The sequence below is a fragment of the Corylus avellana genome, chromosome 10 (genome assembly GCF_965113065.1).
Source record: "Corylus avellana chromosome 10, dhCorAvel1.hap1.2, whole genome shotgun sequence".
In the NCBI taxonomy this organism is placed as follows: domain Eukaryota; kingdom Viridiplantae; phylum Streptophyta; class Magnoliopsida; order Fagales; family Betulaceae; genus Corylus; species Corylus avellana.
The window spans coordinates 4,059,510-4,087,364 of record NC_142499.1 but is presented as its reverse complement, the minus strand read 5'-3'; the positions used below and the strand labels follow the sequence as shown (position 1 = coordinate 4,087,364).

The 27,855-nt window shown below is 41.1% G+C and overlaps 1 protein-coding gene and 1 pseudogene across 2 annotated transcripts in view; both read left to right on the top strand.

Annotated features, from left to right (window-relative positions):
• The window catches only part of LOC132191769 (Insulinase (Peptidase family M16) family protein), a 38,838-nt gene that overhangs the window by 2,137 nt on the left and 8,846 nt on the right, over positions 1–27,855 (top strand). For both annotated transcript variants that reach the window (XM_088511005.1, XM_088511004.1), the window contains exons 4-18: positions 1,474–1,565; positions 1,657–1,730; positions 1,834–1,877; positions 17,991–18,042; positions 19,108–19,230; positions 19,327–19,439; positions 19,597–19,759; positions 21,455–21,547; positions 21,723–21,808; positions 22,078–22,164; positions 24,639–24,742; positions 26,794–26,896; positions 27,024–27,119; positions 27,193–27,382; positions 27,619–27,680. In XM_088511005.1, the coding sequence (XP_088367131.1) occupies positions 1,474–1,565; positions 1,657–1,730; positions 1,834–1,877; positions 17,991–18,042; positions 19,108–19,230; positions 19,327–19,439; positions 19,597–19,759; positions 21,455–21,547; positions 21,723–21,808; positions 22,078–22,164; positions 24,639–24,742; positions 26,794–26,896; positions 27,024–27,119; positions 27,193–27,382; positions 27,619–27,680 (1,482 nt within the window). The remainder of the gene's footprint in view (positions 1–1,473; positions 1,566–1,656; positions 1,731–1,833; positions 1,878–17,990; positions 18,043–19,107; positions 19,231–19,326; positions 19,440–19,596; positions 19,760–21,454; positions 21,548–21,722; positions 21,809–22,077; positions 22,165–24,638; positions 24,743–26,793; positions 26,897–27,023; positions 27,120–27,192; positions 27,383–27,618; positions 27,681–27,855) is intronic.
• Positions 22,753–23,825, top strand: LOC148583266 (anthocyanidin 3-O-glucosyltransferase 5-like; annotated as a pseudogene).

Below are 27,855 nucleotides of genomic sequence, written 5' to 3'. Positions count from 1 at the left end.
CAATAAACGGGAATCGTGAAAATCTTTCATTTTGTACTTCCAATGTCTGAGAACGGATAAAATTTTAATAAAGCGGCGCTCCTCCAATATTATTTTTGATATATTCTTTATTTTTGTTTTTACCGAAAATAAAGGTAAATATCGTCCTACATCAGGTTGAATGTAATGTGAGATTAGAATTCAAGAGTTTGTTGTATTCTATTTAAGTTTTCAAGACTTCCATGACTTGGAGAAAACTATGTGGATGTTGAGAGGCTCTAGGGATGGTCTTTGTAGACCACATTGAAATTTGGAGACCCCTTTGCTTTTTGGTAAAACAATTGATTTATAGAACTGTCATTGTGCAATTTTTTTTTTTTTTTTTGATAAGTAATGTTGTATATATCAAAAAGCGCAGAGGGACGTAACCCTAGTACACAGGAAGTATACAAGAGAACGCCTAAGACTAGGGAGAAAATAGAGCAAGAAAATTTGAATAGCTAATAACTAAAGGAGCTAAATAAGCAGATGTTCAAGTGAAGAGGGAAAAAAAGAAATAGGACTTGAGCTCCTCCAAAGTCCTCTCAAGATTATTGAAATTCCTATTGTTTCTTTCCCCCCATATGCACCACATAAGGCAAAGAGGCACCATCTTCCAGGCGACTGCACTCCTTGAATTGCCCCCAGACCACTAGAAAGCCATTAAGTCCACCACATTGTTAAGCATAACCTAGGAAAGCCCAAATCGACTCAAAATTGTGTTCCATAAGGCGCGAGCTACCTTGCAGTGAAGGAGGAGATAATCAACAAATTCCCCATCCAATTTGCAAAGACAACACCGATTAACCATGATGACTTATCTTCTCCTAAGATTATCCAAAGTAAGAATCTTCCCTAAAGACACCAACCAAACAAAGAACTGTCATTGTGCAATTACACGCTTTCAATCTGTTATACCTTGTGGCTGGTACTTGCATCTTCATATCATTTCTTGATGTTTGACGATTCAAACTACACAAGGATGGTGCTACTTACCCCCCTAAATTCCCCGTGTTTCTACTTTTACCGCTCATTTCCTCTTCTTTTGTCCAACCAAATTTTATTGTGTAGTAGCAGGGCAAAGTCCAATATTTTTTTTTTTAATGCTGGCCATTTCAAGCTGTTGAACTTGAAAGAAACTGTTTTGTTGTATGATAAGTCTCTTGCATTTTGAGGGTGAGATGAGGAATGAAGGGAATGTTGCTGTATACTAAAATGTCTTGTATGATAAGCAGATGGTTCTTGGGATGACATTTTTCTTTTAGTTTTTTCTATGGTACGATTTCCTGAGTGTTTTCTTTTTAGACTTTTTTACTTGACATTAGTGCTCCTCTATCCCTGCATATATTTTTCTGCCTTGAGAAGCTTTTATTTGTTGATTAGGTATCCTCTTAAAATTGTTAACTGATGTGGGCATTCCAAATTCTCTATGTGATTTATCTTGTTGACACATAGCACGGTGGCAGAACAAATGCTTTTACAGCTTCAGAGCACACCAACTATCATTTTGATGTTAACACTGATTGTTTTGAAGAGGCTTTGGACAGGTAGATGATGCTCTTCATTTTTGTGCTGACTGTTATTATCATCAGTGTTATCAGAATTGTGACCCTAGAATGTCTGTTGTTTGCTGTGCAGATTTGCTCAGTTCTTTATTAAACCTTTAATGTCAGCTGATGCCACCATGAGGGAAATTAAAGCCGTTGATTCTGGTTAGTTTTTCTTTTCTGGCTCTTGTCTACGACCTTTATTTGTCTATTTGTTTAAAGTATTGTTGATCATCTCTCTCTCTCTCTCTCTCTCTCTCTCTCCCAGAGAATCAGAAAAACTTGTTGTCTGATGGTTGGAGAATGATCCAGGTACCGGTTACTGCCCTTCCTAATAACTGCAAGATGCTTGATATACTAATCTTAAATGCTATATGAGCAAAGCTTGAGGCTGTAGCAAGTCTTTTAGGAAAAGCATATTTTCTACATGGTTCTAGAAACTACTCTCATATCTATGGTAGTTCTACTGTTAACTTAATGCATAAATTAGACATATGGGCTGTACGGCCTGTTTATATTCAGATAGAAGCTTCCTCTTTTCCAAGTTGTGCTCCTTTAGAAGCTGCGTTTGGAATTTGGGCTAGCCATGGTTCTCATTCTGATACATGTGTTCAGATACAGCAATGGCAGCAAAATTTTTTTTTTTTTATTTTGATAAGTAATAAAATGTTTTATTAAAAGCGTAAAGGCGCCCCAAGGTACACTGAGAGTATACAACAAGATCATCTAACTAGAAGGAGAAAAACGAAGAAGAAAATCATCATAGCTAATCGATACTGGAAAGACATGCGCAATGGTCCAAAGATACAAAGTATGAAAGCAAGAGGCTAGTATGTCTTCCCAAGTCCCCTTCAAATCCTCAAAGCACCTATTATTCCTTTCCCTCCATAGATACCAAAAAACGCACGTAGGCACCATTTTCCATACCGCGGCACTCTCCCTCCTCCCCAAATACCACCAACAAGCGAGCAAATCTGAGACCCGATTCGGCATCACCCAAGACAACCCAAACCGACCAAAAAAGGTACTCCACAAAGCATAAGCTACATCCCAATGAATGAGAAGATGGTTCACCGTCTCCTCGGTCTTCTTGTACATACAACACCTGTTCGTCACAATCACTCGTTGCTTTTTGAGGTTGTCCAAGGTCAAAATTTTGCCCAAAGCCGCCGACCACACAAAAAAACTTGCCCTCGGAGGAGCTTGGGTACGCCACACACTCTTCCACGGAAATCCTCTCCCAATAGGACTCGCCAAGGAAGTGTAAAGGAGCTTAACCTTGAAACGGCCTCTTTTGGAAGAATTCCACCACAACCTATCTTCACACCCTTGCCTCACTTAAGCAGAATATAACACCTGAAAAAAGAGGCCAACACATCCACCTCCCAATCATGAGCTTCTCTAGAAAAGCTCACATTCCACTGGTTAGTGCCACCCCCAACACCTCCAAATGCTCCGCCACTGAAGCGTCCTTAGCGCAGGCAGTGCTGAATAAACCTGGAAAAGCATTCTTGAGAGCTGTATCACCACACCACAAATCGTGCCAGAAGTGCACCTTAGACCCCTCCCCTACCTCAAATCGAGTAAACCTTTGGAAAGCGTCCCACCCTTTCCTAATGTTCTTCCATAACCCTACCCCCATAGGACCACCCGGCTCCAAAGAACACTACCCTCCCCAAAGACTTCCAAATTTCACATCAACCATCTCCCTCCACCAAGTATCTCTCTCTATTCCATAGCGCCACAACCACTTCCCTAAAAGGGCACGATTGAAGACCCTAAGGTTCCTGATACCCAATCCTCCTTCCTTAATTGGAGTGCAAACCTTCGACCACTCCACCAGGTGGTACTTGAACTCATCGCCTAGACCCCCTCATAAAAAATCCCGCTGCAACTTCTCAATCTTCTTGGCAACGCTCCCCGGAATGGGGAAAAGAGACAAATAGTACGTAGGCAAGTTGACGAGAGTACTCTTAATAAGCGTCACTCTCCCCCCCTTCGACAGATAAGATCTTTTTCACCCGGCCAACCAACGTTCTATCTTCTCGATAACTCCATCCCAAATATGTTTAGCCTTGCAAGAGGCCCCCAGCGTCAAACCAAGGTACCTTACAGGCAATGAAGCAACCCCACACCCCAGAATGCCAGCTAACCTGTCCACTTGCACCACATTCCCCACTGGAATTATCTCCGACTTGGCCAAGTTAACTTTCAAACCGGACGCAGCTTCAAACAGCAAAAACACACTCCGCAAATACCGAAGCTGGGTGGGCATAGCATTGCAAGAAATCAAAGTATCGTCCGCAAACAAAAGATGGGAGAGAGTAATATTGCCAACCTGGAACCCCTCTTTTTTTTTGGATAAGTAATTATGATATAAAAAAGCGCAGAGGGGCGCAACCCACATACACGGGAAGTATAAAAGAGCGCCTAAGAGGGAGAAAAATGAAAAAGGAAATCAGAGAAGCTAATCCCTATAGGAGCTAGTCAAGCGGCCGTCCAGGAATACAAAGTAAAGAAGAAAAAATGAGTCAATTCCTCTATACTCCTAGTGGAGTTCTCAAAGCATCTAGCATTCATTTCATTCCAAATACACCACATAAGACACAGAGGGATCATCTTCCACACTACCGCACTTCGAGAACGGCCTCCCGACCACTAGCAATCGAACATGCCCCTCACCTTGCAAGGCATGGACCAATGCAACCCAAACCAATCAAAAATAGTATGCCAAAGAACACTTGCGATCTCGCAATGGAGAAGAAGATGATCGACTGACTCTCCATTCTTCTTGCACATACAACACCACTCCACTACCACTAGGTTCCTCTTCCGCAGGGTGTTGTGAGTCAAAATTTTGCCTAAGGCCGCGGTCCACCCGAAAAATGCCACTCGCAAAGGCACCTTAGTATGCCAAATGCTCTTCCAAGGAAACACCTCATGGTCAAATTTGGACAAGGCCTTGAAGAGAGACTTAACCTCGAACTTGCCTTTCTTAGACGATGACTATCGAATACGATCCACAGAACCTGTGGATATCTTGCAAGAGCACAACCGATCAAAAAAAGAAGAAATCAAATCCATCTCCCAATCCTGTATGGGCTGCACAAAAATGACATTCTACTCGACAACCCCATTCCTCCAAATAAAGTTATCCTTCACCCATGCTTCTTTATGTCTGGCGATGCTAAACAAGGACGGGAAAGCATGCTTCAAAGAGGAGTCCCCACACCAAATATCATGCCAAAAACGAACTTTCGAACCCACCCCCACCTCAAAACGAATACCTTTGGCAAAAAAATTCCAACCTTGACGAATATGCTTCCATAAGCCCACACCATGGGGACCCGAAACCTCCTTTGTGCACCACCCACCATCCTGGTCTTCATATTTAGCTTTGATAACCTTATACCACAGAGCCTCACTCTCATTAGCATAACTCCAAAGCCATTTACCCAGGAGAGCTTGATTAAACTGATGCAACTTACGAATGCCAAGCCCACCGTACCGAAGGGGACGACATACTTGATTCCAATTTATAAGATGTAGCTTAGGCTCGTCTCCCATCCCTCCCCATAAGAAATCTCTTTGAACTTTCTCAAGTCTTTTAGCTATTCTCATAGGAATCGGAAACAGAGACAAAAAGTAAGTCGGAAGATTAGAGAGCGTATTCTTAATGAGAGTTAAACGACCTCCTTTAGAGAGATACATTCTCTTCCAACCTGCCATCTGACGCTCCATTTTTTGGATCACATCATTCCACATAACCGTATCCTCATACCCCGCCCCAAGAGGGAGATCCAAATACTTCATAGGCAAATCGACAACACTACACCCAAGGATATTAGCTAAAACCCCTATGTTCTCCACCTCACCAATGGCCACAATTTTAGACTTTCCAAGATTCGCTCTCAAACCCGAAACAGCTTCAGAACATAAGAGAATGAGACGCACATACCGGATTTGCTCAATAGAAGCTTCACAAAAAATTGAGGTGTCATCAGCAAACAAAGAGCGAGAGACCACTAACTCCGATAATACCCTATTTCCCATCGAGAATCTAGTCATAAAGCCTTGGTCAACTGTCGCATTCACCATCTTACTCAATGCCTCCATAACAAGCACAAAAAGTAACAGAGAAAGAGGGTCCCCTTGCCGAATTCCCCTCGAGCTATTGAAGAAGCCTTCCGGAGAACCATTCACAAGAATGGAAAATGTTACCGACGTAATACACCACTCTATCCACGCCTTCCACCTCTCGCCAAAACCACACCTATGCAGCAAATACAACACAAAGTCCCAATTCACATGGTTGTAGGCCTTCTCCAAGCTAATTTGCAAAGAACACCTGGCACCCCTGACTTCATGCGACTATCCACACATTCATTTGCAATAAGAACAAAATCTAGGATTTGGTGACCCCCAATAAAAGCATTTTGAGAGTAGGATATGATCTTACTCAACACAGTTCTCAGCCTGTTGGGAAGAACCTTAGATACAATTTTGTACACCCCTCACACCAAGCTAATGGGCCAAAAGTCCTTCATCTCCACCGCATCCGCCTTTTTTGGGATTAAGGAAATAAAAGTTGCATTCAAGCTCTTCACCAACTGTCATCTACGATGGAACTCGGCAAAAACCGCCATAACATCATGTTTAACAACACCCCAACAGGCTTGAAAAGAAGCCATGGAGAAGCCATCTGGACCCAGAGCCTTATCACCATCCATGCCTTTAACCACCTCCCAAACTTCCCTTTCCTCAAAATCTCTTTCTAACCACCTATAATCCTCCTCATCAATGGACAAAAAAGGCCGGTTGTCCATTCTAGGCCGCCAAGTACTTTGTTCCGAGTATAAGCTTTGATAATACTTCACAATGTGATCTTTTGCCTCAGCTGGATCATCGGATAGTACGCCATTAATACGAAGCACTTCCACACGATTAAACCTGTGATGAGAGTTAGCCATCTTGTGAAAGAAACTAGTATTGCGGTCCCCCTCCTTGAGCCACAAAGCTCTCGATTTTTGGCGCCAATGAATTTCTTCATACAACAAGGTGTTCTCCAAATCTTTCACCATATCCGCCTTTCGAACATTCTCCTCCTTGGCTAAGCCTCTTACCTCTGCCAACTCATCCAACTCCTGAATACCTCCCAACAACTCCTTTTTCTTCCTCCCAATGTCCCCAAACACCTACTCATTCCACTTTTTCAAATCCAATTTGAGAGATTTCAATTTCTTAGTTGGCACAAAACTAGGTAAACCCTCAAACGAATAAGACCCCCACCAAGAACTAACCTTGTCAACAAAACCGTCAGCTTTAAGCCACATTTTTTCAAATTTAAAACACTTATTACCTCCGCAAGGAGCCCCACAGTCCAATAATAAAGGGAAGTGATCGGAGATCAAGCGCTGAAGTCTTCTTTGTGACACTGCAGGGTAGTGATCTTCCCAATCCGAGGAAATCAAGAATCGGTCAATTTTATACCAGCTCTCATTTTCTTGATTACTAGACCACGTAAATTGACCCCCCATCATAGGCATGTCCACTAAGTTGTTCTCTGAGATGAAATCCGAGAAATCCATCATTCTAGTGGAATAGTAAGAAACACTGGAACACTCACTAGGAAACCGAATGATATTAAAATCCCCTCCAAGACACCAAGGAACCTCTCACACATTCATCAAACCAGCCAGCTCTTCCCAAAGGGCCCTTCTCTCCCCATCCTCATTCAGACCATACACCCCTCCAAAAGCCCACTCCCAGTTGTCCTCCACATTTTGAAAAGAGCATGCCAAGGAGAAATGCCCCACACACTCCTCCTTACACTCCACCACCCTCCTATCTCACATCAATAACATCCCCCCCGACAAACCATTCGACCTTTTAAACTTCCACCCCACATGTTGACCTCTCCAAAGACTATGAAACACCTCTCGGGAAATAACCTTCATCTTTGTCTCAATCAAACACACTATATTTACTTTCCACTCTTTCAATAGACCCCTAATACGCAACCTTTTTTTGAGGGCATTCAACCCTCTCACATTCCATGCTACAATGTTAAGCTTCATGATCCACCAACGCGCCCCTCTCACAATCCTTGAGCTCCTTAAATCCCGTTGGGGCTGGAACATAGGCAGAGATGCCTCCCAAATCAGAATCACCTTGCATTCTAGAAGCTTCAATAGAGTTGAACAAAAACTCCAACCCCCCTTTCTTCCTTTCATCAGTTATACCAATTTTTGGGCAGAATTTGAGACAATTATTAACTACCCAGCTGGAAGACATCATCCCTGGCCCTAAATCCTCCAACCCAACTGTTTTTGAGATACTTTCCTCTTCCATACCAGAGCCAGGCCCAAAGGGCTCCATTGCCGGCATACACTCCACACCTTTTTTTCCGTCAAGAATCTGCGATCTCGTACTGCTTGCCTTCCCCCGACAAAACTCCTGTAAACAGCCCTCCTGCCATTCCTTCATTCCGACGAGAGGGGATCTCCATCAGAAACTGAACTGTGCCCACGTCCGTACCTGCCCCAACATCGCCGGTCTCCACAGGACAAATCGGCGGGCTTTGGGTATTTTCTGGCGAAAATTGCGTCTCCGGCACCCTCTAGATTGATTCCGGCTTCGACCCCAGAATCCCTTTCCCCTGCCTACAAGCTGCAACCGAGACTTCTATCGAGCCTACCAACGCAGCGTCCCATTTTTGCGGCCCAAACTTCCTCCTTGTATAAGTCAACAAATCATTTCCCTTTCCGGTAGATTGAGCCTCGATCACCGGAATAGTAGACTCTGTTGCTTGGCTTCTCACCGACCATAGGCCCGTCGCCAACCTATGCAGAGGTGTCGAAGACCTCTGTGAGTATACCTCCTTCCTCTAATCCAACCCCCCCTCCCACAGGTAGCACCTTCTCGGCCAGCAACGACGAGTTCTCCGACCGCGACATGTGAGGTCTCAATTCTATCGAATTTTCCTCAGCTTCCTCCCTGAGTGCCACCTCAGCTGAGAGGATTATTTCTTTCGGTCCAACTCCCCCTGGGCTACTGAAATAGCCCGCGCTTGAGCCTAGCATTCCTTTGGGCTTAAAAACTACTTTTTTTTTTTCACCTTCATCCTACTGTTGGGCTTTGTGCCTTTTCCCCCCAGCCCACACTTTTCCTTCCCTTTCCAAATTGAACTTCGCTGGCCTATATCTTTCTTATCTCCCTGCCCAAGCCCGTTGCCCTCCATCTGCTTTAGCACCCTGTCAGGTTTTGTTAGCCCCACGTCACACTCCCGTTTCAGACGTCTCAACGTCTCCCTAACGTTGAGGAGCTCGAGACTTACAACAGAGTAGGTCTGCCCAGCATGGTTCACCTCTCCCTCCCGTCCCTTCAAGTGCACAGAAGCTGACGTCGACGCATTCTGCACTGCCGGCATTGAATTACGACTCGCCGGAGCTCCTATTGATGCCCCCACGCGGCCTCCATTCTTCACGCTTTGCCTTCCATACTCTACCGGACCTGTATTAGACCTCGCCGGCAAGGGCAACTTCGTCGGAACCATCCCAGAAACACCGAGAGCCCTCGCTGAATCATGGGTCTTCGACAGAATCACCGCTTTGCTGCCATATTCTTGAGCTTGCTGTTTCATGTGACCGGAATCATCTTTCAGCCCCCTAGGCACCCTGACATTCGGTTCTTGGAAAGAATTGCAACATTCCTAGGTTGACTTCGATGACATTCTCAGTGTCTCCGCATAGCTCCTTCTTTCCTTCACCTCCTTATCTCTCTTTTCTTCCCTGAAAACTCGGTGCTCATTGACCACTCGAGACTCACAGAGAGACGAGTTTGCCACTCGCATTTCCTCGATGAAACAATCCCACCCAAACCCACGACGTCCTTCAGGAGTGATGATTGAGCCACACCTCCTCCTTCCATCAAATTCCTCCATCGTCAGAAAACATCCATGCCTATTAGAGCATTTCTGAGCTATTATTCTACGATACCCAGCTCTAGATTGATTCCAAAAAACTTCTGAATAATCCACTGCCACCAAAGCCTCTCCTATTCGCACCATCCAAGCTAGCTCGTCCTTTTTCATGAAGATGGACCTTTTGATTCTATTACTCCTCTCAAAAATCCTTACCCCAGCTGCCCCCACCTTAGTCAAAACCTCAAACTCCTTGGACTCCACTGACCACCTTCTCGAACCAGCCATGACACAGCCTAACACTAACACAAAACAGCTCCCACGCGCCCCCCACGCGCCGACACAGGCGAGAGAGAGAAGAGAGAGAAGAGAGCAAAATCACCAACCAAGCCTTGTGTTTTATTGTTTGAGAAATGTTCACTGCCACCGAAATCATCTTGCTTAGAGCTTCCATAACAAAAACGAACAACAGAGGGGACAGAGGGTCCCCTTGTCTCAAGCCCTTGGAACTGCTAAAGAAGCCATTAGGCGAACCATTGATCAGTATCGAGAACCGCACCGACAAAATGCAATGTTCAATCCAAGAGCACCAAATCCCACCAAAACCACATCTCTTAAGCATGTATAACAAGAAACTCCAATTCACATGGTCATAAGCTTTTTCTAGATCCATTTTGCAAATAACCCCTGGCTCCCTAGATCGCAGCCGACTGTCTAGGCATTCATTAGAAATCAAGATAGGATCAAGAATCTTCCTACCTTTAATAAAGGCACTTTAGGATTGAGAAATAATCTTATCCAGAACTGCCTTCAATCTATTTGCTAACACCTTTGCTATAATTTTGTAGATTCCTCCCACAAGGCTAATAGGCTGAAAATATTTGAGATTGGTAGCGCCGGGAACCTTCGGAATTAGCGAAATGAAAGAGGCATTGAGGCTCTTCTCAAACCTCCCCCCACCATGAAAAGCATTGAACACCTTCATGACATCCTCCCTCACCACCTCCCAACAAACTTGGAAGAATGCCATAGAAAACCCATCAGGGCTCGACGCCTTATTGCCATTCATTTTAAACACTACCTTTCTAACCTCTTCTTCTTCGAAGTCTCTCTCCAACCAACTAGCCTCCACCTCCGAAATGGAATCAAAGGAAATACCATCTACCATAGGCCTACAGGGACATTGCTCCGAGAAAAGTTTTTGATAAAACTCAACCACATACTCACTAATCTTGGTCGGATTTGAAGAGATGCTATCCCTAATCATGAGAGAATCCATAGAATTGTGTCTTCTATTAGAATTGGCTATGGAGTGAAAAAATTTAGTACATTTATCTCCTTCCTTCAACCACATCGCCTTGAATTTCTGCCTCCAACTCACCTCCTCCATAAGCGTGCAATTCTCTAGTTCTTGAATCACTTCCGCCTTCCTCCTAACCTCCCCCTCCTCCAAAGCCCTACTTTCTTCATTTACGTCCAACAATCGAAGCTCTTCAAGTAGCATCCTCTTATTCCTATCAATGTTACCAAATACCTCCTCATTCCAAATCTTTAAATTCAGCTTCAGGGCCTTTAGCTTGCAAGCAAAAACAAAACTTGGCAAACCATGAAACACATAGGAATCCCACAATTGTTTCACTTGGGCCACAAAACCTTCCGCTTTAAGTCACATATTCTCGAACTTAAACGGCCTCTTCCCTCTCGACACCTCCCCCATCTCAAGGATGATTGGGAAATGATCCGAGCACAGGCAGGAGAGCCTCTTTTGCCTAACCCCTGGAAACCGGGCATCCAGCTTTGGGGATATAAGAAACCGATCAATCCTTGACCACAGGGGGGGTCATTAGAAATTGACCATGTAAACAAACCTCCAATCAGGGGAAGATCCATGAGCCCTTGATCCGAAATGAAATCTGTGAATTCCATCATGGACGAATCCAAATGAGCTTCACTTGATCTTTCGCTGGGGAAGCGAGTGACATTAAAATCACCTCCAATATACCATGGCATGTCCTACCAGCTAATAACACCTGCTAACTCCTCCCATAGAAGCCTCCTGTCCCTATTGAGATTCGGACCATAAACCCCAGCAAAAGCCAAAACAAAATGGTCCCCACTGTTTTTGAAAGATACCGCCAGAGTGTAAGACCCCACACAAACATCGACCTTCTCCACCACCCTATTATCCCTCATCATTAAAATACCACCCGAAGCCCCACTAGAATCCAAACAACATCAATCCACATGACTCCTCCCCCATAAGCTACGGACTATATTGCGAGACATCTCCTGAATCTTGGTTTCTTGGAGACAAACAATATCAGCCTTCCAATCCCTGAGCATATTTCTCACCCTCAAACATTTATCCTTCCTGTTCAGCCCTCTCACATTCCAAGAAAGAATATTTAACTTCATAATGTCAACACCTGCCCCCTCCCCTTTCTATTGCCGCGGCTTGAGCTCGCCTCTTTGGTGTCATAGTTCATTGAACACTCCAAATTCCTAATCTCCCTCTTACCCTTAGTGCCACTGTTCGTATTCAAGATCATCTCATTATTCCTTCGTTCCTCTTCCAAGAAAGTCAAAAGCGCTAGCAATTGTAACTTGTGACCCGTATACGAGATCCCCACAATCGGATAAATCTCATTAGCACATTGGATTACCCAATCCGAGTAACCCTTCACACCCCCAGCATTAGGCCCATACAAATTCAGAGGAAAAGGCATACTGACCACACAAGAACCCGGGACTGCATCTCAAGCCTTAACCTCCCTGCCCATCTTCCCAGCAAATTGACCAACTACGTCTCTAGTGTCCTGCAAAATGCCCAGCCCCTCACAAGCCTCCAAACCTAACTGATACCCATCGCCATGCGACCACGGCACCAAATCATTAACCTCAATCGGTGAAGATACCAGAACTTCCTCTCCACTGACCTGCGACACATTCTCCGGCTGAAGAGGGGACTCACCAGGCAAAACACGCATCCCCACACTGCCAGAACCCAATCCCGACACTGCCCCCACTGAATCTACGGTATGAACCATCAGCGAAGACTTCTCTCCTTCAAAGACTGGGCCTGACCTGTTGATCCTTGGGCCAACATTCCCTTCATCGGCGTACTCTGGGGATCACCGGCATGCTTTGATGACTTCTCCCCGTCAGAATGGGCTCCAGTCAAAGACGTCGACAGGGCCACTCGGGGCTACCGGTGATAATGCCGGTGGGAGTATAGGTACACCGGCCAAAGCTCGCGTCCCCACCCCTCCAGAACCCAGAATCGACACTGTCCCCACTGTCCCAGCAATGGGAGCCACTGGCGATGCCTTTACCTTTAGCGATTGGGACGAACCTGCCGGACCTAGGGCCAATAGAGTCTTCGCCAGAGTACTCTGCGATTCTCCGGTAGTACCTAACACGACCTCCCTATCAGAAGGGTCTCCGGGAAGCTCCACCCGGTTAACAGGGGTGTCGACCGGACCAATCACGGCTACCGGCAACCTCGCCACCAAGGATGTACCTCCTACCGATGACGACACCCCTGGATCTCCGGTACGACCCCCCTTCTGGACCATCAACGACCCGCTCGTGGACACCGTGTGGACAACAAGTTTCTTTTTCCCCTTTGAACCCACCTCCCCTCGGCCATTCTGACCCGCGCCCGAATCTACACACTGTTTAGACTTAATCACCAGGACCTATTTTTTTGGACTTGAAGAGTCTCATGGGCCGTGAGCCTACTTTAACGGCCCACCCCTTCCCCATTCCTAAACTACCTGATGGAACCAAAAGAGGGCGGCCACTCTCGGGCCTTGGGCCATTCCCCACCAACTTCTCCCTAAGCCTGACCGAAAGGACCAGGTCTCCACTTTCCTCTGTCATCTACCTTAGCCCACTTTCCTCTGCCCTTAAAAGAGCCATTTCCAGACGATGCAATCCTACGTCAACTTCCTTTTTCAGCCATTCCAACGTCTCCCTGCAGTTACGGAGCTCCAGGCTTACACCGGTATGGGACTGATTCTGACACGCAACCACACCCCATCCCATCAGCGCTTGCACAGTACCTTTCTTCATCACAGGCGACCTCTCCCGCGCTTGAATACCACTCGCCGGTGCCTTGACTGCTTGCTCTACTTTCTCCTTACTGTTCTTCCCCTCCAGTTGTCTTCTATCTTCGCTTGGGTACCTCGCCGGAATTTGGGTTCTCTTCGTCACAGGCGACCTCTGTAGCATACCTGATTTCTCCGAGCCTAAAACAAGCTTATCCTTTGCTAATGAGGAGTCCTTCAACCAACTGGGCACTCTTGCCACCGGCTCTGGATAAGAACCAAAGCACTCCTCTGCCATGTTTCCTGACAGACCTAGGACCTCTGCATAACTCCTCCTTTCCTTCTCCTCATAATCCTTCTTTTCTTCCTTGGTACCTCGAAGGGACGATCTTGCTATATGTAGCTCCGAAATAAAACGTTTCCAACCTTGCCCGTAACGCCCTTCTGGAATGAGGACCGAACCACTTCATCGCCTCCCTTCAAATTCCCCCAACGTCAGAAAGTACCCATGCCTGTTTGATCATCATTGCGCAATAAACCGTGGATAACCTGCTCTGGACTGATCCCAGAATACCTCTGAGGTTTCCACTGCCACCAGCACCTCCACGTTTCGAACCAACTACTCCAACTCGTCCTTCTTGATGAAGATGGACCTTTGTTTCCCTTTACTCCTCTCGAAAATCCTAACCCCTGAAACCCCTGTCTTCACCACCAGTTCAAACTCCTTCGCCTCTACTGACCAAGTTCTCCCTCCCGCCATAATACCACCCCCCTGCCTACAAAGCCACCACACGCGTCTTCCCACACCTTTTCATAGGAATATTTTGAGAAACATATGCTTATCTCTAAACTACAACTCAGTGCAACTTGGATGTATAAACTGTCTATGATCTAGTTAATTGGCAGTTTCTTTTGTACTTGTTGAGGAGGTGTGGTTTTGGAGAGAAATGGTGTAATTGGATAGCATTGTATTTCTGTTGTGTGCTTTCTGTCTGGGTGAATATGGCAGCAAATTAGAACTGCAGAAAGTTCTGAAACACTTTTTGAAAGTAGCTCATGCTGCCTAGGTGTCGGTAATGTGTCCTATGCTTCTTGCATATTAACCCTTAGGGATAAAAATTTCTGTAGTATGTCAAGTTTTTCAGGGGATTCATGTGTTAAGAGGTATCAAGATGCATGTGTTTGTGAGCTCATTTTTTTTTGGTAATTAGAAAAAACATAGTCAAAGGCATTGGGTGACATCTAATCAAAGGATGTCCTAACTACCTTGATGCCTTAGGTGGATATGCATTCTTACTCATTATAAAGAGGCAAAAATAATTTCAGTATGAAAAAGCAAAGAATGTTTAGAGATAGAATTTTGCTTATGCACTTACCCACTTGTTTACTTCGTCCTATTTCTCCAGAAAGCTATATTCTCAAGAGAGAAGTTTGATTGGTATTTTGTTTTGCTGCAAAAGCTGTTCAAAACCTTTGTGTGTATATCTAATATTAGAGTGGAGAAAGTTGGAACTCTATTCTGCTTCGCATTGTTTTGATTCTTTGGAGAGAACAAAACTGCCAGACTTTTAGTGGAGTGGACCTTTCTTTAAGCATGCTGAAAGTCAAAAGATTTATTCTTAAGAGTATCATATTAGTGGATGACTGTCTTGGGCAGCACTCAATATCCTTCTCTTTTGGAACTTTTTTTTTATTTGTTACTTTTTAAGAATGCAATATTTTGGAGGTCCTTTGGTGCACTTGTTGTAAACTTGTGGCTGATCCTTTTATCAAAGAATTATTTGTTACTTACTGAAAAAGTCATGTTTGTTCTATTAATTTTTTTGGCAATCTATAGTTCTGTACCCATCGAGTTCTTTTTCTTTTTCTTTTTTTTTTTTTTTTTTGGGGGGGGGGGGGAACTTCACTAAGCCCCCTTGAACTTCTGGCCGATTTTGCAGACCCTTCCCTCAACTTCCAAATCTCTCATTTTGAACCCTTGAACTTCCATTTTCTCACTTTGGACCCCTCTATTAGTTTTCAACTTTAAAGTCAAACAGTCTGACTTTTTATGCCTATTATACCCCTACCCAGCCCACTTGAAATTCCGAAAATGCCCAAATCTCTCATTTTGAACCCTTGAACTTCCATTTTCTCACTTTAGACCCCTCTATTAGTTTTCAACTTTAAAGTCAAACAGTCTGATTTTTTATGCCTATTATACCCCTACCCAGCCCACTTGAAATTCCGAAAATGCCCAAACTATAGCACCCACCCCAGCCCAAAATGACACCGTTTTGGGCATTAAAATTATATATATATTTTTCTTAAAAAAAAAAAAAAATGAAAATGAAAAATATTTAAAAACTAAAAAAAAAAAACACCCCAGTCCAAAATGACACCGTTTTGGGCATTAAAATTATATATATATTTTTCTTAAAAAAAAAAAATGAAAATGAAAAATATTAAAAAACTTAAAAAAAAAAAAAACACCCCAGCCCAAAATGGTGTTATTTTGGGCATTACAATTGTTTTTTTTTTTTTTTTTTTCTAAAAAAAAAAAAAAACCAGAGAAAGAGATCGGGGTGGCTCTAGCCACCCCTTGGCCAAAATGGGGTGGCCGAACCACCCCATTTTTGGGCAAGGGGGTGGTTCGGCCACCCCCAAAAGGCCAAAAAAAAAAAAAAAAAAAGGGTTTTGGGATGGGTTTGGGCTTTTGGGGGTGGTTCGACCACCCCCAAGGGCCTGGGGCTGGTTTTGGCCACCCCCTACGGCCGGTATTGGAGTGGCCCCTTGGGGGTGGTCCGCCCACCCCCAAGAGCCCCAAAGCCATTATGTTGTTTTTTTTTTTTTGTCTTTTTTTTTGGCCTTTTGGGGGTGGCCGGACGACCCCCTTGGCTTGGGGGTGGTTCGACCACCCCCAGACCGGCCATGGGGGTGGCTCCAGCCACCCCGATATTTCTCCCTTTTTTTTTTAATTTATTCTTTAAAAATAAAAAATAAAAAAATAATGCGCAAAACGACGTCGTTTTGGGCATGGGTGAGTGTTGCAGTTTTGAAGTCCAAAACGGTGTAGTTTTAACGTAGGGGTATAATGGGTATAAAAAAGTCATACAGTTTAATCTAACGTTGAAAACTGACAGAGGGGTCCAAAGTGAGAGCAGATGGAAGTTCAGGGGTTCAAAATGAGAGATTTGGAAGTTCAAGGGAGGTCTGCAAAATCGGGCGGAAGTTCAAAGGGGCTTAATGAAGTTTCCATTTTTTTTTTTTTTTTTTTTTTTTTTAGAGTAAAAAGAAAATTGGTCTTTCAGGTGAGAGTTGAGTACCCTAACCTTCTAGACCAAAACGTAGTATAGTAGACTTTAAAATATTTTGATAACAAAATTTGATTCATGTGTGTGATACATGGAGTTATACGTGGACTTTAAAATGTTTTGATAATTTGTTTCCAATGTATTATTGGTTTCTATTTTGACTATGGTCACGGGCAACTTTGAGATGGAGTAAGGGTTTGACTTTAGGCTTAAGTGGCACTGGAGCTTGTTGCTTAATGTGCCTTAGAGTTTTTAGCACATTTTAATGGCATGGAGGTGTCTGGATATTAGTTTTGTTCTTACTGTGAGTGGCCTCCTAATGCTGAGCTCTGGTGGAGAATTTGTATTTTGTTGGTGGAGTAATGTGCCCGAGATCGGAGACCTAGACTTTGAGTTGGCTATGGTGACTTTAGCATTGGTGGTGATATTTTTCTTACAGTCCATGGCACAGTCATTTGTCATGTAGGTGAACTACGATGCTAACATACCTTGAATTGGACCTCCTGAAAACCCCCCTGGTGATTGGCATGGCATGCCTTCATGGTTTCTGGTATTTGGCAATAGTGGGATGTCAAAATAAGCATTTCTGACCAATTGCGTTTAGTGTGGCAAGCTTAAGTGGAAAGAATCATGAGGGGTTGAGGAGCCTCAAAATTTAAAGAATTTTCTGACTTCTGCGGTAAGACCTGTAGTCCCAATTGGATATGATTTTCACTCTGATGACACTAGGCTGCATTTAGAATCTCCCTTGGCAGGGAAGCCTCTAATTCCCTGACTTAATAAATGTCTTACTGAAAACATTGACACTTTACTGTATGAGGAGGTATTCTAATTATTGGCCTTATGTAATCAGTCTTCTGGGTTCTCTTAAAGAATTGGTGTTTCTTTGCTTATCAGATTTACCTAGGAAATGGTAGTAAATTCTAGCTTAAGTGGAGCGTTTTATTTCACCTGCTCAGCAAGATAAACTAGTGCTAAGTTGCACACAATTAGGGGGGAAAAAGTTAATGGCTGTATCCTTACAGATTATGTATTTTGGATCTTTCTATTATTGCATTTCCATGTGAATTCAATCATGTTGATTGGTTTTTATAGTAGTAATGTTTGTGCGAGTATTATACTTCTAATCACATTCTTCGCCTGAATTTGTTACTTTTTTCAGCTTCAGAAACATTTAAGTATGGAGGGTCATCCATATCATAAATTCAGCACAGGTCTGGACTTTATCTTTTTCCTTGAACATTTGTGCATTCATAGTTTACCCATCATCTGGATTGTTTACATGCATTATTTTTGGGTGGTTGGGTTTTTCCTAGTGTTAGGCTACGATATTCCATTTGTGAGACATACTGAGTTGTTCATTCTTCTTTACATACTAAGTTGTTCATTCTCCTTTGATGTTCTTTTTCTTTTTTCCTTATTTCGTTTGGAATGAGGTTTTGGGAAAAATCCACACTCCTCTCCCTCTAGTCAAAATCTTCAATGTACAGACCTCAATCATGTGGAAATAGGCTAAGCTTTTGACTATGGCATTTTCCCTCATCTTTACCATTATACTCATACTCGTACTATTTCAATGTGTTTGTTGTAAGTCAATGAATGTGTCTATATGTTCTTGCTATGCTTTCAGCCTGTCAGAGTTATGTATTTTCCCTCCTCTTATTTGACTTTAGCCACAAAATTTCTATTGAATTGTTCATGCCACCTAGTCTAGTGATTATAGAGAGGAAAAAAACTAGTGATAAGTGACAACCATTATGGAGTGGATACCAAGGGTTCAAATCCTATCATTTGATGGAGAAAAAGAAAGTGCATTCTTTTATATATCAAATAGTAATATTTGCTAAAAAAAAAAAAAAAAACTGTAGCTTTTAACTTTGACCTATTCTGAAGGTTAATAATTAACTTTGTGTTGGCAAGGTTGAATTTACACTCACAAGACTAGACATATCTGCCAAGTAACAAGTCTTTTTTAGAATTCAAGTACCCAAAGTGTCCGTTAATGGAAAATTGCACCTAATCTCCCAGAGTTGGATCAATTTTTAGTTATTAAGACACCTGAGAGCTACCTGTGCTTGCATATGCTTTCTATAAGGAGAAATTGATCTGTAAGAATGAAGTAGAGGGTGAGGTCCTGGGTTCAAGACCAACCAAGTGTATGTGTAACTTACCAGAAAAAAAAAGTACAGACTACTCTGTAACATGATGTCTATAGTTTTTCAGTAGTTCACTATATCTACCATTTCTTACAATCTGCTAAATACTTTTCTTATGTGTAGGGAATTGGGATACCTTGGAGGTTAGACCAAAAGCACGAGGAGTTGATACAAGACATGAGCTTATCAAATTCTACGATGAAAATTATTCTGCCAACCTTATGCATCTGGTTGTATATGCTAAAGGTTAGTATATTTTGCCTGTAATAGTTCGGGATCAAGGATGCTATAGTTGCATCAAATTATCAACAATTGTAATTCCTTTATCATGGTTATTTCCAGAAAATCTTGATAAAATACAAAACCTGGTGGAGGACAAGTTCCAGGACATTCGAAATACTGATCGAAGTTCTTTACATTGTCCTGGTCAGCCTTGTGCATTGGAACATTTACAGGTATGCTTACTAGTTGTGAACATTTTACAAGCTGAGATAAAGGGTTGTATGTGCTAACTTCTATAAAAAAAAATGTCAACAAAAAAAAAAAAATGCAGTAAAGGATTTTAGATTTTGAAGGGATTATTTTTAGTTGCCATTTGTGTTTTTGTTTCAGATTCTTGTCAGAACTGTCCCAATAAAAGAAGGTCATAAATTGAGAATTATATGGCCAATAACTCCGGAGATTCACCATTACAAGAAAGGGCCATGCAGGTACATTGGTCATCTTATTGGCCATGAAGGAGAAGGATCTTTGTTTTACATCTTGAAAGCATTGGGTGGGTTTTGCTCATCCATTTTTCAGACCATCAATTTTCCAAGAGATTTCTTCATTTCTACATGCTCATAAGTTTATATTTTTCTGTAGCTAGAACTTATTTAGAATTTAGAAGGTTTGTCTACATGCCCACCCCCTTCTCTCTCTCTCTCTCTCTCTCAAGTATTCTTTAGTGGGAAACAACCTACATTGTCAATAGTTAATATATGCCCATGAAGGACCGATTCTCCTCTGCTTATGATGCAAGGGGCTTACCAGCTTGTTGTCGGATATGGATCTAAAGCATACCGAGATCCAGCGCTGTTGAATGGTCTTTTTATGACTTGACTGGTGAAGATTAGGTTCCTTTCACAATAAAAACTGCTTTAGAGTTTCTGAATCTTTCTATTTGTGGCTATCTTGTTATGTTGTGGTATGTGGTGAGATAATATTGTGAAGTTAAAGGTGAATGTTTAATGACTGCTGTAATAATGAGAGATGAGAACATACCAGTAAGCTTGTAGAGCCTAAAGGCATCATACCAGAGACCTTAGTGTAGATCCCACCTTCACTAAAGATTGGGGCTTGATCGACGGGAGGGGGCTACTTATCATTTGTTTCCATAGGCCTAAGTGACCTCCAATGAACCAAAAAAGTTGAGTTAAATGATGAGAAACTAAGAAAAGATTTATCACAGAATTATTATAGCTTGGATTTTTTATGTCCTAAGTTAGGAGGAATTAGTAAAAGTAAGATTATGTATGATCAATATAATTACAGCCTAAAGAGTAGTCCCTGCTTGCTGTAAAAGTGAAATATGTCACTTAAAATGCTGCAAACATGTTCGGAGTGGACAAGGGACATCCCTGATTGAGAAGAGGATAATTTATGCAAGTTAAGGCACTAATTTGGTCCTCACCATGGAGAACTTAAGGAAATGGTGTGTTATTGTGGTTGACTAGTGTTGTATGTGTAAGAGGAGTGAAGAGGCTGTGGATCATCTTCTTCTCTATTGTGAGATTGTCAAGACTTTGTGGAGTGCCATCTTCAGTTGTCTTGGGTTAGCTTAGGTAATGCTTAGAAGAGTAGCAGACCTTTTCGTTTGTTGGAGAGGGTTGGGACATAGTCCTTAGTGTGCAACTGTATGGAAGATGGTTTCATCCTACCTTTTATGGTGTTTTTGGGGGAAAATAAATGATAGAAGTTTTAAAGACCATGAGAGAACGGTGGTGGAACTAGATTCTATCTTTTTCAAAACTCTTTACTGCTGGACCGCTACCTTAGACCTTAATTTGCTAAGTTTTCATGATTTCTCAACTTGTTTTCTATTTTTAGCTAGGAGTTTCTTTTGTATGCTTTATGTGCACTTTGGTTGCGCAAAAAGCACTTTTCAATGATATTTCAATTACTAATAAAAAAAGATTAATAAAATTTGTAAGTACATATTCAAAATCTAAGATTCAAAGTCTAGCACGTAAAGAATGATAAGTTTTTGACATTGGAATGATAAATGGGCAATATTTTGAGTCTTTTGCTGACCTTCATGTAAGGGATGGGGTACATTTAACATACCTGCTTTGGAGGATATTCTTCTTGTTATCCATGTTGAAAGATAGAATTTATAGGAGTACGTATATGATTGTTTATCATTGTATGGCTTATTTGAAAAGCCCATCTGATTCAATTGCTTCCCCCAACCCCCCAAAAAAAATTGCAGGATGGGCCACAGGATTGTCTGCAGGTGAAACAGATTGGGCTTTGGAGTTTTCATTTTTCAAAGTAGTAATTGATCTTACTGATGCTGGTCATGGTTGGTCCCCCCTCTTAACACCTTCCCTCACTATATATTTGGTAATAGGCATTTGACTTATTTTATACTGCCAGTGGTTACATTATTTTTCTTACATATTACTTCTTATACAGTGTGCCTGGTGTCTAATAACCTGGATCATTTACTTTATTGACTAATATTGATCGAATTGCAGAGCACATGCAAGATATTATTGGATTGCTATTCAAATATATTCACCTTCTACAGCAGTCCGGCATTTGCAAATGGATATTTGATGAGGTATATAGTCGCACACAAGATTTTTGTTGCCTGGTGTCTATAGGGCATGTTTGGTAACATTTTTTTTTTCTCTTTTCTCTTAAAAAAAGTGAACCTCATTTCTTCACATTAACAAACAACTTTCTTCACTTTTCTTTCGCAAAAAATTCAAAACTCATCTCTACATTATATCACATCAATCAATTCCTTTCTCATTTCTCCTCCCAAAACTCTTTGCCAAACACTGATTTTTTTTCATAGGACTGAGTCTACTTAATATGTTAATGAAGCTTTCAGCTGTTTGTGAGACAAAGTTTCATTATCAAGACAAAATTCCTCCTGTAGATTATGCGGTCAGTGTTGCATCAAATATGCAGGTAATTCAGGCAGCTTTTATTTATTTATATACTTTTTTTTTCTTTTTCCTTCATATATATAGTTATCTTTTACAGTTTTAATCATAACTTAGTCAATGTTCATGTAATTGGGCGAATATTAATTCAGGAGGATTGTAGGAAAAAGAGAACAATTGTAATCTCCCAAACATCTGTTTCTTGATCAGAAATAACATGAAAATCAGGGATTAGTGAATTACTTTTTATCATATGCTTGATGACATGAGAAGTGGGGTGCACACAAGTCATGTTTTCATCGGGTTACAAGGAAATACTCAACTGACCCCCAATCATGTTGGGTTGAGAAAAGCTGAAATTGATGTGAAACGAGAGCCTGTTAAAGCCAGCCCATTGAGCTCTTTTGGGTGGTCGGATTGGGTCGGTTAGATTGGATGGATTGAAAAGGCAGCAGGGGTATATCAATGGGAGTTGAGGGAGCATGAGGTTGAGTGAGAACAACAGAGCGGTGGAGAAGGCAAAGGAGAAGAGGAAGTTGAGGAAGGAGGGGTGGCTGGGGTGGGAGACTAAGAAGTAGAGTAAAGGGAGAGAGAGCAACACAATCAGGCGTGGATGTATCCTGGTTCTTGTGAAGTTTCCATAAATGTTACCAGCAGCACTACCTATCCATATTGGCCCGATGCCCAATGTAATTTGATTATAAAACGTTTTCTAGATATCTCCCCACTTCCCTGCTGAAACCTTAAATTTCATACAATCAAATTCCCCAAATCCTGCTCCAAAATTTGCACAAATTTAGGTTCACACCTAAACCTAAAACCAAACTTCCAACAAACAACAAAATCCATCTATAGTTTAGCTTCTACACTATGAAAATCAACTACCCATAACATCAAAAGCAAAAATAAAGATTTCAAATTTGACAAATATACACACAAATTCCCGATTAGAGAAAACAATCATTCCTCCATTTTCAGCCGTATTTACTTTTTCTAAGCTGAAATCCATTGCAAATTTTTGTCCTTTGATTACATCATATCAACCGTGGATTTCTCAAAGCCACAAGTAGTGCTGCTATCTAGCCCCAGGATGGGCCACCTCATCCCCGACATGGAGCTCAGCAAACACCTTGTGACCCAGCAAAACTTCATCGTCACAATCTTCGCCGTGACTTCTCCCATGTCACGGGTAGAGTCTATGTTATCCAGTCCTGCATGAGCTGGAAACTCTTTGACATCGTGCAACTCCCACCAGTTGACATCTCCGGCCTAGTTGATGCAACTCTTTGATTGTTACACGACTCTTGACAATGATGTGTGAAGCCCGGCCAGCCATCTGTTCCGCAATCTCTGCCCGGAATCCCCGGCCAACCGTGCTTATCGTCGACCTATTTGGAACCAAATCTTTTCCCATAGCTGACGAACTTGATATGCTCATGTATGGTTACTTCCCTACGAATGCATGGTTCCTTGCTTTGACCATGCATTTGCCGTTACTAGACAAAGAGGTGGAAGGAGAGTATGTTGACTGACTAGAGTTGCTGAGACTCCCCGGTTGCAAGTCGGTATGGCCTGAGGACATGGTTGACCCTGATGCTGGACCGAACTAACTAGCAGTATTTCGAGTATGTAAGAATAGGGTCTTGGATCCCAATGATCTGCAGCCCGCACCACTTGCTGCGCTGAGAGATGAGGGTCTCTTGGGTCGGGTCATTAAGAGCCCGGTTTATCCGAGAAACGCCTTTTTGATGCGAAAAGGATTCTTCAATAAGCTCCCAAATCTTTTTAGATGAATCACAAAATTCAAAAGTGGTAGCAATATGGGGTTCCATTTTATGCCACAGCCATCCCATAACAACAGAATCCTCATAAATTGGATCTCCCTTATCAGATGGATGATCTGTTAAATATTACAGTTTTTGTTTCCCATGAAAGAAGATTTTCACAGCATGTGCCCAAGCTAGATAATTTGGACTGTTTAATTTTTTTCAAGGTAATTGATTCAGGCATATCATCATCATCAAGTAGTGGTGGTTTTCCCTCAGCAGTAACTACATTTTTTCCAGCCATAACAAAGACAACTAAGCTAAACTTGCCGACATCAGTTATGACATCAACACTGATGTCAGCGTATAGATGTTGATGTTAGTACGCATCTATTAGGCATGATGACCTTCAGATCGTGACACCTTTTATGATTGGATTGGATGCTTTGATACCAAGTGGGATTGTAAAGTGGGAAAAGAAATTAGGGTTAGGAAAGAGGGAAGAAGAAGAAAAGAAGGCAAAGAGTGTTTAGAAAAGGTTTAGGACTGTATGTTAAAGTCCCTTCACCATAGCATATATTTATATTTTGGTAAATATAATATGATTGCAAGAATACCCTTAAGCTATAAGAATAACAAGCTACTATAAAAATATAAAATATAGCAACTCTAACAAATGGGAATGATGCCAACAAATTTTCCCTCTAATTGATGATTTTAAATTATTTTACAGATATATCCCTCACAAGATTGGCTGGTGGGTTCATCCTTGCCTTCTATATTCAGTCCAGGCACTATTCAGAGGGTACTAGAGGAGCTCTCTATGGACAATGTCCGGTGAGTTTATTGCTCAGGGAAGCTGTCTGGTTTATAGTAATACATTTGAATGAGACATTTTTATGTTCCATTATGGTATTTCCTTCCTTTGTTCTTAACATCATTTTTAAAGCTAGGATACAATCTATCATTATGTTTGTTTAGTCTTGGTAACAAAAATGGCTTTTAAATTATCTGATTTACATTTGCTTCTCAATATTTGTTTTTGGTTTTTGCTAGAATTGTGGCTTTGGTTAAGCAAATAAATTTGCCATTTCCCATTAACTTAAACTTTTAGGATAACTGCTAATTTAAATGATACAAAGTTGATGGTCCTAAGTTTGAACCCTGACTTCACTTTACGTTTGATTTGAAGTTTTTTTTTTTAAAAATCATGTTGGATCCTGTTAAATTACCAGTTATCCCAAAAGTTTAAACTGATAGGAAAAGATAAATATAATCACTTAATCATTACTTTAACACTCCCCCTCACGTGTGAGCTCAAATTCCATTTTTAATAAGGCCCAATACGTAGAATATTTAATTTAAATGAGGGGTCATTTGACGAAGTTAAGATTCGAACTTTAGACCTTTGGCTTTGATACTATGTTAAATTAATAGTTATCCCAAAAGCTTAAGCTGATAAGAAGAGTTGAATTTAATAATTTAATTATTACTTTAACAGATCCCATACATTGAAGGAGAGCTTGGGTCCACATGTAAAGAAGAGTTTTAAAATAATGGTTAAGTAAATAAATTTACGATTTTTCATAAGTTTAGGGTTTTATAAATAATTTTTTATAACCTATATTTTATTGATTCGATTAGAGTTTATACTTTCAATCCTTTAATGTGCATTCTTTTAATGACTAACGGAAACTTCTTGGAAAGTTTGTGTAGTAAGTATGTATTCAAATTGAAAGTTGAATTTTCCTTAATATGGGGATAAAAATAATCATTAATTATTCCAAAAGTTTAAATTGATGGGAAATGGTGAATTTAATCATTTAATTAATATTTTTACGCTCTCCCTCGCGTATAAGCTCAAATTCTTCCTTAAAAAATGAGGCTTAAATAGGGACAAACTATGAAATTACAATTTGAATCCATGACCTCTGCTCTCAAACCATGTGAAATCACCAATTGTCACAAAAGCTTAAACTTATAGGAAATTGTGAATTTAATAATTTAATTAATATTGTAAAAGTTTGAGTTGTTATCCATTCAAATGTACTACCCAGCTTTATCAAATGTAATTGGTGCCATGAGCAAGCAACCAGTGGTTTCGACATCATTTTGTGTAGGAATTTCATCGCTTATTTGCATGTATGGCAGTAGTCTTATAATTGTGCTCATGCTTCATATTCCACTCAAACAAAATTGATGCACCCTTCAGCATTTTTGCCAAGAGTCTACATTTTAAAATTTATAATTGCATGTTAAAATAGGAGATAAAAGGTACATTAATTTTTTCATGATGTTTTGAAATATGCTCCATCATCAAGCTAAAATGACGTGGATGCACCTGTCAGCATTTTTTCCAAAGGTCTAAATTTTAAACATGATAATTGCATTTGAAAGCATAAGATAAATAGTGCATCAAATTTCCCATATGACCACTGGATTTAATCCTTTACATTCTGGATATATTACTCCTAGCTGCTATCTACAAAGTTGATACTATTGCCTCCCATCATGTATGTTGGTCCTGTTTTGAAAAGTCAACTTTTAAGGGGATATGATTCAACGCATTGTCTTCCAAATAACAAAAATACTAGTTTTCAAAATTACCCTCCTTAATATAAACTTAGATAAAGCAAATGAACAAAGGAGTATTGACTTTCCAAGTAAAATAAAAGTTATTTATTAAATTCTCCATTGACTTTTCAAAGTAGACAATATTTTGGGACATATACCAAATGATCTAGAGGACCAGCAATTTGGGATGGATGAAGTAATACTGAGGGATTTGGTTGTTTCTCATTGTTGTTGTGTTGGCTGTTTTCAATTTGCAAACTGATGTACTGACATGGTTGAGTCATGGTAGTTTTCCTAATGAGCTGTTTCTTCAGAATCTTTTGGGAATCAAAAAAATTTGAAGGTCATACCGACAAAGTTGAGCCATGGTATGGAACTGCATATGTCGTTGAAAAAATTACTGGCTCCATGATTCAGGTTTGTAGACAAGTTGACTTAAATGAGAAGTTGCTTGATCAATTGAGTTCATTAGGTTGGTTTAGGAACTTAAATTTGTCCGGAGGGTAACTTGACTGTTCTTCTAAACTTATATATTTAATTGCAGGAATGGACACTATGTGCGCCTAATGAAAATCTGCATTTACCAGCACCCAATGTGTTCATTTGCACTGATCTTTCACTTAAGAGCGCCCAAGAGAATGTATGATGAGTTATAAGTCCATGTGACTGTTATTTTTTTGTTAATTTTTCTGATTTGTTGACCTTTGAAACAGGTCAAATTTCCTGTTCTGTTAAGAAAGTCATTATATTCAAGATTATGGTACAAGCCTGATACAATGTTTTCTACTCCTAAAGCATATGTTAAGATAGATTTCAATTGTCCCCATGCTGGCAACTCCCCTGAAGCAGAAGTTCTGAGTGATATTTTTACACGGTTATTAATGGATTACTTGAATGAATATGGTAAGAAGTTGATGTTTATAATGTAACTTGAACCAAAAGGGAGTTCTGATTCTTGTTTGTTTGTTTTTTTTTTTTTTTTTCTTTTTATTTGTGGTAATGGTTTTTATTTGAAAAAAGGGGCAGTGCGACCTAATTATAGCACTATGGCCTGTACAATAAAATTTGATGATTCATTTTGAGCTATCTTTTGTCCCCCGTCCGTGCGAGAAGACCTAACTTTAACTCTTCTATTTCAGCTTATTACGCACAGGTTGCTGGTCTATATTATGGCATAAACCATACAGATTGTGGTTTTCAGGTATCTTAATAACACTGTCAATTTCCCAAAGGTTGAGTTACTTACACTCTCAATTTCCCAGAGGTTGAGTTACTTATAGTATGCATTGGATATTCATAGACAACAATATGTGCTCTCAATTTCTCATTGAATTGACCTTGCGGCTGGATTTTATATTTCACTGATAGTAAAATCA